General features: G+C 39.9%; 1 protein-coding gene and 1 long non-coding RNA gene across 2 annotated transcripts in view; one reads left to right on the top strand and one right to left on the bottom strand.

Annotated features, from left to right (window-relative positions):
* Positions 1 to 4476, top strand: part of LOC134737892 (uncharacterized) — a 36919-nt gene extending 32443 nt beyond the window's left edge. The window contains exon 3 of the long non-coding RNA XR_010123294.1: positions 251 to 4476. This is a non-coding gene — a long non-coding RNA (uncharacterized LOC134737892). The remainder of the gene's footprint in view (positions 1 to 250) is intronic.
* The window catches only part of LURAP1L (leucine rich adaptor protein 1 like), a 45813-nt gene extending 40162 nt beyond the window's left edge, over positions 1 to 5651 (bottom strand). The window contains exon 1 of the mRNA XM_054502427.2: positions 4577 to 5651. Within this exon, the coding sequence (XP_054358402.1) occupies positions 4577 to 4882 (306 nt within the window). The 5' untranslated portion in view covers positions 4883 to 5651. The remainder of the gene's footprint in view (positions 1 to 4576) is intronic.
* Positions 5652 to 10994: the final 5343 nt, after the last annotated feature.

Here is a 10994-nt window from a genome sequence, read left to right on the forward strand (position 1 = left end):
CAGGCTCACAGTGGTTCTTGTTTGAATGACAGGCTGGGAATCATAGTTAATCTCTGTAAGCCATAGTTTCCTTATCTGTAAAATGAAATAATACTGTCCTAGTTATATCTCAACATCCACCACAGTGTTTAGCCCCTTTTTAAGAAAATGAATAATTCATGTTTAATTTAGAGGTCTAAGATCGAGACTTTTTAAATGTACACTTGAAAATATAACCTTTTTTTTTTCCTTGTGAATTCTATGAGTGCAGTTTACATGAGCACAATTTGGATGGATGTGTTTTCAACCACACACCTGGCAAGTCACCACACAGCGCTGTGCAACTGATATCATTTGAGAAGAAGAGGATAACTGAGTTCCTGTTGGAAGAACAGCAATTTGAAAGTACTGCTTAAATGAACACAAGATGGTGTCAGGATTCCAAGTTTCTCATTCTTTCTAGGGAGTTACCTAAGGTCTAAGTTTTATCCTGAACAGAATCTCTTGGGGAACTAAAATGCTACCAATGAAAAGCTCTTGATACTCCTATATCATGAATATTATTGAGCTCTAAAACTTGAACTGGTCGTGTCAGGAGAACCTTGAACTGCTCATGGCAGTTCTTGTGGACTGGGAGGAAGTACTACTGGAGATCTTGGTGATAGTGGCCAAAAGGAAAGGGTATGATTATGATTGCTGGGAAGCAGATGGCTTCTGAATATGTTCATCCAAATCCTAAGCCAGAGACTGTGTTTAGTGCTTGTTCCTCCTGGGAAGGCTTATGGTAAACAAAAATACAGTTTAACATGTTTAATGTTTTGAAATTCTGGAAGAAGAATAGAAATATTCATTTGTTCCTGGGTGTCCACATGAGCATGGAGGTATTCTAAAGTGTAAGAAGTGACAGCATAGGCATGGTTAAAATCTCAGATTCTGACCTCAAGCTGGCTCCTCCCCTTACTATCTTGAGCATTAGCTCAATAAACCTCAATGCTTTGTCTATAAAATTGTGGTGACAATTACATTTAGTTAAAAGATTATAAAGTTTCGGCCGGACGCGGTGGCTCACGCCTGTAATCCCAGCACTTTGGGAGGCCGTGGCGGGCAGATCACGAGGTCAAGAGATAGAGACCATCCTAGCTAACACGGTGAAACCCCGTCTCTACTAAAAATACAAAAAATTAGCCGGGCGTGGTTGCAGGTGCCTGTAGTCCCAGCTACTTGGGAGGCTGAGGCAGGAGAATGGCCTGAACCCGGGAGGCGGAGCTTGCAGTGAGCCGAGATCGCGCCACTGCATTCCAGCCTGGGCGATAGGGCTAGACTCCGTCTCAAAAAAAAAAAAAAAAAAAAAGATTATAAGATTTCAACGGGATAATACATATAAAATGTTTAACTAGCACAGTGTCTTACACATAGTAAAGTCTCACCAAAGTAACCAAATATAGTAGTACACCCTTAGCTATGGCTTTGCTTTAGTGGTTTTAGTTACCTACAGTCAACCGCAGTCTGAAAATATTACAGTATTTTGAGAGAGAGAGAGAGAAAATGAGAGAGAAAGAGAGAGAGAGACATTCACATAGCAATACACTGTTTTATTTTATTATTAGTTATTATTGTTAATCTCTTACTGTGACTGATTTATAAATTAAACTGTATAATAGGTACGTATGCATAGGACTGAACAGTCTATATAGGTTTTGGTACTATCCACAGTTTCAAGCATCCATTGGAGGTCTTGGAATATCTCCCATGGATAAGGTGGGCTACTGTATTGGTTTAAGTTCCTCAGATTTCCTGGACTACCTGACATTAGGCTCTACAATTCTCTCATACATGCTACTTCAATCAGCAGCATGCTTAGCACATAGCATGTGTTTAATAAAAGTTAAATCTAAAATAAAAATCAAGATTTCCAGTTGAACTGAAGCTAGGGAAGCCTACACATATTTTGTGTGTTAGTTTGTTTGGAAACATCGTCTCTACAGGGAGTATCTGATGACATGGGAATGCCATGATAGAGTCAGTCTGGTGGAGAAGATATCTAGACCTTCATCAGTCCCAAATCCACATTATCCATGTAGGGCTGCTTTTGTAAGATCAACAGAACCCATGTCATTGATGTAATGCTCATTACTGCCAGCATCCTTACTGTTTTTGAATATCTATGTAATAGTTGTTTTTCTTATATTATTTCACTGAATTCTTAAAATGCCTTAATGGAGATGCTCTTATTCCTATGTTAACAAGAAAGCTGAGTCTCAGAATGGTTCTATAACTTGTTCAATGTCACACACTAGTGAGTGAAAAAGCCATGACTAGAATGAGGGCCACAGAGAGCGGGACAAGCCTTTTTGCCAGGGAAGACAAGCTAAATGTCTCCCTAGACAGGCAGCCCTGACATCCTATTGGGTCTTATTGATATCCTGACTTGCTCTAGACTTGTCTGAAACCCTGGCTTATCTGGCTTCAAAGCTTATGAAGCTTCCACCAGACCAGAGGACCATCATTTGAGTAGTGATGAAATCTTCTCCAAAAAACAACAAATGCGACAAATTATCAGGGACCTTAGAGACTCTCAACATGAATTCCAGTTTCAGAAATTGTGTCTCAAAAAAGTAAAGTCTTAATAAATATTAGGTTGGTGCAAAAGTAGTTGTGGTTGCCATTAAAAGCAATGGCAAAACAGCAATTACTTTTCCACCAACCTATAAAAAAAGACTGTGATTCATCACTATAATAGAAGGTAAAATGTATACTCATGTTACCATGGAAATAAACATCATCAGTTTAAAAATTCTCACAAAACTTGTGACTTCTCTACAGGACAGCATGGTTGTGCATCCTAAGTGGAACGTAATTATTTTTGTCAGAAAATGATCTTCGCATACATACCAATCATTCCTTGGGACAGGGTGGGGTTCATCGGTTTTTGGAAATGTTACTGTTTTCAAGTTATATATAAATACCCTAAATTGTGTCTGAGTGTCCAGCAAAATGAAGTATTATCTTTGATGTGCTATCAGTGAGCTACTGAGAAAGAAAATATGTTTCAACAAGATTCATTTATTAGATTAAGTGAATATATTAACATTCCATGGGCAAAATTACAGAAGACATGGTTAGGAATAAAATTTCCTCATCTCCTTGATGACTTCGTCCCTCAGATTAAGTCCTTAATTTGCAGAGTTAGCAACATTCTTAATTCCTTGTACAAGAAATTTTCCTGTGGAAAACAGTTTTACCTGTTTGTCTCCACACGTATGTCTGATCTTCGTGATACAGTATCAGGCATCCCCTGACCTGTTGGTTTGTCATCTTTTCCATTTTATCTTTTCATCTATTTTGCAAACTCATCAAGATGCCTTCCACTTTCCAGCTTCTCCATTATGTACCTAAGGGTTTTCCTTAAATTTTTGTCCAACCTAAAAAATAACAATCACTAAATGATAGAACTCTATAATAACTAAAAGATAGAATGATATAAATGATTTCCAGCATTCCTGTCGGAGTGATAGAAATCTCCTAGCCTACTTTGAAGCAAATCAAAAGCAACTGTGAAGTTAATTTAATGAAATTATTCTCTCTTTTTGAGGCCCACTGTTGCAACTTTCCTTATCTCCAAGCTAGTAGAAAATGCTGTTGCTTTGTGGTCGTTTTCTTCAAAGGACTTAGGGAGGGATCATTTTCTCTAACCAGCTCATCAAATTCACAGAGGTCTACAGAAGTGAAGTGACGTGCCCAAGAGCTCACGGCAAGTAAATAGTGTCTTAGTCTAAATACATCCAGAATAAGTATTCTTAGACCTTGTACTTATCTCATTGTCCTATGCTCAGGCAAACGTTTGCGAACAGCAGGGAAAACAACTGCAGATTGAGACTTGAGGGAGAGAAGGGTGGGAGATGGTCCTTAGCAGATCCCTGGGCCTGGGGATCACCTGCTCGCTGGGATCAAAACAGTGAAACAAGCTATTCATAAGTACATCAAGGACGAGTGGGCCATTGTTTTCAGAACCAGCTGTGGAGAATCTGCTCAACAGTGGCCTTGGAACAGCTGCGGCTGCTGCACCAAGAAGGGAGGGCAGGAGGGCGGAGCGGTACTGGTGGAAGGGTGAGCTAGGAGGGAGGGCTGCAAGGACCCTGCCACGCCACCTCCCGGCAAACCAGGAAGTATTTTTGCAGTAAGTGCATTGGACTGAGCCACCTTTTGAACCTACCCGAAGTGTTAACAGCACACAGCAGGCCTTAGATGGGAGCAATAACTGCAAACTCTCAACGGGCTGGTGCCTAAGAGGCTACGGGCTGGCAGCTAAGTAGAGCCCGGCGCAGTGAGTCGGCGCTGTCCGAAAGTACACAGAGTGGAGCCAGCCGACTGTGCTGTCTTTGCAAACCGTGACCGAGCAAAGTCCATGGTAAACAAGCCTCGCAGCAGCTGCCTCCGGATGAGCGCCCCCTGCTCATTCCTCCACCCAGCATTTCCCACGCGCCCAGCGCTCCGCTCTGCAGCCTCTGCCGTCCTCTCTCCCAGCCCCATTCTCAGATCGCCCCATCTTTTGGCCCAGCCCAGGTCCCAGCCCCCGCGGCTGGCGCACCACACTCACCATCTCTTGCCTGAGGAGGTGAAGCTTGGTTTCTAGCCTCTCCAGAGCGCTAGAGTGGCTACCTCGTGGGGAGCCAGAGGTTGGGGAGGACGAAGAGGAGGACGACAAGGAGGGAGGGAAACTGCAGTAGCTGCTGCTGCTACTGCAGCCGCCGCCGCCGCCACCACCGCTCCCCCCGCAGGGGTCCCTGTCCCTTTCCCTGGGAACCGGCTCCTCCCCACGGAGAGAGCGCACTAGACTCTCGGGTACTTTGCGCCCCAGCTTCAGCTCGATGTCTCTGAGGTCTGGCAGCGGGCTGTCTTCCATGACTTTTCCGGAACGGCGATAATAGTAATAAAACGCAGCAGATGAGAGCCAGCCACGGCTTCGAAGGCTGCTGCGAAATCAGCCGACCTCTCCGGGCGCCAGGGTCTCTATCCTCCGCGATGCCGGTGTACCGTCCTTACCATAACCGCCTACGCGGTATCAGCCCTGAAATCTGCACAGGACGCGGGGGGTCGCAGCTGCAGTTCCCCGTCCGCTGCGACTCCTCCGACACTAAGATGATCAAGATCGCCTCATTCTCTCTCTTTTTGGCCACCTCACTGCAAAGTTGAGTTCACTGATATTGCAGAGAGAGGGGGAATAAAGAGGGGGAAGAAGTGAAAGAAAAGAGAGGGAAATTAAATCTGTTTTAGCTTTACCAAGGGAAAATTTTCACATTATAAAACCGTCCGTTCACATCCCTGCGCCGCTCACTGACTGCCCATCTGGTACTACGCGACACAAAATAATGATGCAGCCAGAAACGATGTCCTGGGTCGTTTCATTTTCCAGCCATATGTCTCCAAGCTTTCGGGATATCCTGGATTGTCAGAAGTAATCTCTGGTCAGTGAAAGAGGAGTTCGGTCGTGTGCATGGACGCATAAAAAAGAGCTAGTTAGCTTAGCAGGAGTTTAACGGCTTCCTTGATGCAGCAAAAATGTCCTTCTTCCCATTTAGGCTGTTTGATCCAAGTCATTGTGTTCCTCTGAGCCTCGGAAACTTTAAACTCCGCTGGCAGGTGGACCAAACCAGGACCAACCCTTCTACCGTATATCACAGACAAGAAGAGCAACAGGAATTTTCCCAACCCTGTCGCTAGTCGCAGACTTTCAAAGTCCTGCTTTAGTTACGAATACCAGTTGATTTTTCAGTTTTCCTGACTAGCTACAACCTTTAAAACAGGTTTTAAAATGAGAGATAGAGGAATGACTTTATATTTGGTGTCTTCGTTTCCTATCTCTCTACCTTCCTCAAAGGAAAAACAAACAAAACCTCTCTTTAGAAGACTTTCCTAATAATTTTATACTAATAAAAAGAGTGAAACAATTTCATCAAAAGCTCAATGGAAATGTACAATCAAAATTAATTATCCTACCAACTGTTACAGTATGCAAACAAAAGTGAAAAATTAAATAGCCAGAATAACTTACATGACTGCTGAGACAGCAGTGAAATTTTAAGAGCGAGCAATTTTAAGAGCTGAGATACTTACTTTTACTTTAATTATGGAAGAAAAAATATTGGGAATAACTATTTAAAATGTTGTCGTCTTTGATAATTTATCTATAAATCAATTTATAGATTTTTTTAACTATACAAATTGTACAATTAATTGTATAGTTGAAAAATTGTACAATTTATTAATTTGTACAATTGTACAATTCATTAATCTGAACTACTTCTACCAAGTAAGTTATTATGAGCTACATGGATTACAGATTTGAATCAGCATTGAGTTTGTGTCAAAAATGTTTAAGTAGAGGATACTAATTTCAATCCAGTAAACTACAATTTTTGATTTCCATTGAAATATTTCAAAGTATGTGCCACTCTATTTCTGAGACATATAAGTATTTGTGTTCCTGGTCACTCCGAGGCTCCATTTCCAGAGACATCATTTAGGTTTTACACTTGTAAGAACATAGGTATACACATCTCAGAGTTTGTTTTTATCATATCTGACTCTAGGAAACCTTATACCTAGAGGAAACATAGGCATTCTAAATTAAATATTTCATGTCAGGGAAAAAATGCTGAACTTTCTTATCAACATGCCAGAAATTTGCATGCTATTTCTCCCTTTTAAAAAGAAATGAAGAAAATAGTTATAAGTTAGATGACCCATTTCAAAGTTAGAACTACCACTTATAGAATCAAGAGAAAACAAGAACAAATCTTAGCTAACTGATAAAACTACATGCTTGGTCCTAAATTTGGAAAAACACAAGCTCATTGCATAAGAATTGCACTGTGGCATGTAATTATGAAAGGCTTGTGTTTCAGTCAAGAACAGTTTATTATTACAAAACCCTTACAAAGTTCAGCATAGGGCTGGCTAAGTGCAGTTTATAGATGCAATATCTAGCTAGAAATTGGTCAGTAAAAAACAAATGTCAAATTATCATGTGTCAATATAGAAAAATGGGACACCTCCTTTGCTATGAATCACAGACTGCAAAATCAGTATTTGAGGCTGAGGATAACTTAAATATATATATATATATATATATATATATATATATATATACACATATATATATGTATATAGTTTTTTTAAAAAGTCTGCAGGAGAAAATCCTCTGAGAGTAAAAGTGTGATGTATGTGCAAAGTAACTTTGTTCCAGTGAAATATAAAAAAATGTAAACTTTTGAAGGAAAGCTTAGTATGTCAAGCTTTAAATTTTTTTTCGGTTAAATGCCTATTGACATTTTGGTTTAAAATGAAGACATTTTGAATGACACTTTAGCTAGTTTTCAGAATATATTAAAATCATTGAATGTTTATGGATCTATAATAGATTGTTATTAATGCTACCATAACTGCTTTATGTGGTTTAATCTGAGGACATTTCTTACTCAAACTATTTAAAAACCTTTTTTTTTTTTTTACTTTGGTTCTTGAGCATGTTTTTTGTTTGTTTATTTTCAAGATTCTCAAGAAACTGAGTCAGCCTGGGCAATATAGCGAGACCCCACCTCTTCATAAAATTTAAAAATTAGCCAAGCATGGTGGCATGCACTTGTAGTCTTAGCTAAGGGGTTAGGGGAGGGGGAGTAAGGCCAGAAGATTGCTTGAGTCCAGGGATTCAGGGTTGCAGTAAGCTATTATCAAGCCACTGCCCTTTAGTCTTTGAGACAGAGTGAGAAACTGCCTCAAAAAACAAAAGCAAAAATAAAAACAATAAATATACAAAAATGCCCACAAACAACAAGGACAAAAATGTGTGAGATGTTTTACCAATTGCTCTTAGCCTGAGAAGTTCCCCACATCTTGATTTGGGGAATCAGTTGAGAAGACTTTGCAGTAATGAGTCCAGGATGGGGGCTGGGGGTAGGAGTGAGTTCAGCAACAAGTGGGAGAGGGAACATAGGGAGAACTAAGAAAGCCAGAGGGAAAAATTCTTGAGTCATATCACTCTTAGTAGCCCTCCCCCACTGCTCCTACTTTTCTGGTCCATCTCCAACTACCTCTGTTTCTTTGATTAGTAGCATTTGCCATGCCAAACAACCACCTAAACTCACAGTGTTTCTCCAAGTCTAATAATACATTGCAGAGTAAAATTGTAAAAATGGTTATTGTATTGTTTTTATTTGTGATGTAATTTTTTATGCTTTATTATATGCTTCCTTTTAAGACCACCATATGTATGAGTTGGATTTGCCTTTTTTTTCTATTCAAAATTCATAAAGAATCTAAGAATGAATGTTAAACTATGCAGGACTTTAAGAGACTGAGTTTCTTCCCTAGTTATGTTGTGTACACGGAGAAGGAAAGGGAGCCTCTTATTTATCATTAAAAAGAAAGAAAAACTAGTGGCTAATTAAATAGGAACATTGTTGGACTCAGATGACAGGTTTTGAAAGAATGCCTCAGTCACAACAGACTGATGTGATGCATGCTTCACACATTCCACACTTAGAACATTTCCTGATTTGAGACACAATACTCACAGCAAGAGTAGACTCAACAACGCTTTATGTAGTGTGGGTAACACCACTCCTTAATCTGTTGCTGGCATTGTGGTTAAAAGAAGAAACACCTTCCACCTTCTTTCTGGCACTGATTGCAAGTTTGCAGCATTCCCAGCTCTTGCTGTCACAGAGTTCAAGGGCTAGGACAGGGTCTCTTACCTGAGACTCCACTCCCCACAGTGCAGAATAATATCAAGCAGCCAACAGCCTCAAATTACACCTAAGAATTTTAGGAAGTCACTATTTAATAAGTATCAGGTTCTTTCATTGTTTGTTTTTAAATGTGTAGAGCTGCTGCTTCTACAAATATTTTTGTTCAGTTTATATGCATAACAAGGAAGATGTTATAGCAAAGCTAAAGAATGTTGACCCTATCCATATACAGTGGAATTATATATCTGTTAAAGTTACTAAGGTTTTATTCTGCTTATTTATAGAGTCATTTGATTTACCTATAATTTTGTAGCTGGCTTGGGTATGTTTTACTATGTGAAATCATCTACTTATTACCAACTTGAACCACTTGTACCTGAGAATGCTATATATATTACTATATCTCTGTATCTTTCTAACAATCAATCTACCTGAAATGTCTCTCTCTAAGGTGTACAGACCCTTTAAATAGTCTCTGATTGAAATCTAATTAATATTTATAATCAGAGCTAAACACTTCCCTGAGGATTTAGCAGACAATACTAAAAGTAGGTCACCAGCATCTAAGTCTTCCTTATCCCCTCTTCACAATTCCGGTCAAATCTCTCTGCCTTCATTATTTGTAATAGCATCCTTTATTTGCTTTTTCTTGCTATCCTGAGCTCTAACTTCCTGCTGAAAGGTACAATGCAAGGCCAAGAAAAGAGATCTCTTCAGCTAACTTTTGTCTGTTCCTCTACAGCCATCCCAATTTGGCCTATAGAAAGGACTTTATAGGTTATTTCAATGCTGTGCTGGTTTATGTTTATAACTAACTCTCTGAAAACATAAAAATAACTGATTTGTAGCTTTTAGCAACATTCATGGTGTAAATACTCTCATTATGGCTGATATCAAGCTACCAATGTGAGATGTGAGTTGGGAAAGGATGGGAAGTAGTTCATCATTACATAGTATCTCCACTATACAGGTAAAACACATGTAAATAACCTCAAAAGCATCAAGAGTAGTAAGCACAGAGAGTAGTAAAATGTATTCAAGTAATTAGGAAGTGATGAGTTTTAATCATTTATTACCTTTGTTTTTATTTTCCTATATTAAAACTTATACAATGTAATTTTTAAAATAATGGCTGTGTTTAGCAATCAGCTTGCAAAATTCTCAAAAATTTAACAATTGTCTCCTGCAAACTGGGATTGGTTGGCACCAGGACACCTGTGTTTCATAAAATCATTGGAGGGCGATCATTAATTATGGTTAAGAAAGAAAATAAAAACACAAAGCCAGAAAACACAGTGCAGTTTTAAGTCTAAGGGTTAGGCAAAGCCATAATTGGGAATATGAGTCCCAAGGTCAGAAAGCAGGAAGATTAGTGAACTTGTGAAACGTGCATGTTAGTTTCCTAGGGTTGCCATAACAAAGTACCATGCAACAGCAATTTAGTGTCTTATAGTTCTGTAGGTTAGAAGTCCAAAATCAAGATGTGGGCAGGTCCATGCTCCCTCCAAAGCATCTAGGGAAGGATTCCTCCTTGCCTCTTCCAGCTTCTGGGAGGCCCAGCATTCCTTGGCTTGTGCTTGCATATCTCCAATCGCTGCCTCTGTCTTTACATGGCTATTTTACCTCTGTGCCTGTGTCTAAATTTCTGTCTTCTTACATGCACACCACCATATTGAATTAATTTAGCAAATTATAACTGCAACAACCCCATTCCCCATATAAGGTTACATTCTGAGGTACCATAGGGTCAGGATTTCAGGATATCTTTTGTGGGAGACAGACTTCAAATCATAACACTGTAGAGTGATGTGGGGTCTTGGAGGTGTAGTTTAGACATGAAGCTGTGAATAATATGAGATAACTAGAATCTTTTTGTTTCATACTTTTCTTTTTATTTGGCAGAGGTATAAAGGCGGCCAAGGACCAGGCGCGATGACTCACGCCTGTAATCTCAGCACTTTAGGAGGCCGAGGCAGGCCAATCACAAAGTCAAGAGATCGAGACCATCCTGACCAACATGGTGAAACCCCGTCTCTACTAAAAATACAAAAATTAGCTGGGCGTGATGGCACACACCTGTAGACCCAGCTACTCAGGAGGCTGAGGCAGGAGAATTGCTTGAACCCGGGAGGTGGAGCTTGCAGTGAGCCAAGATCGTGCCACTGCACTCCAGCCTGGTGACAGAGCAAGACTCCATTAAAAAACAACAACAACAACAAGAACAAAAAAAACCAGCCAAGAACACTTAAAGTCACTGCAAAGAATAGA

This window comes from Pongo pygmaeus, chromosome 13, assembly GCF_028885625.2.
Source record: "Pongo pygmaeus isolate AG05252 chromosome 13, NHGRI_mPonPyg2-v2.0_pri, whole genome shotgun sequence".
NCBI classification, from domain to species: Eukaryota; Metazoa; Chordata; class Mammalia; order Primates; family Hominidae; genus Pongo; species Pongo pygmaeus.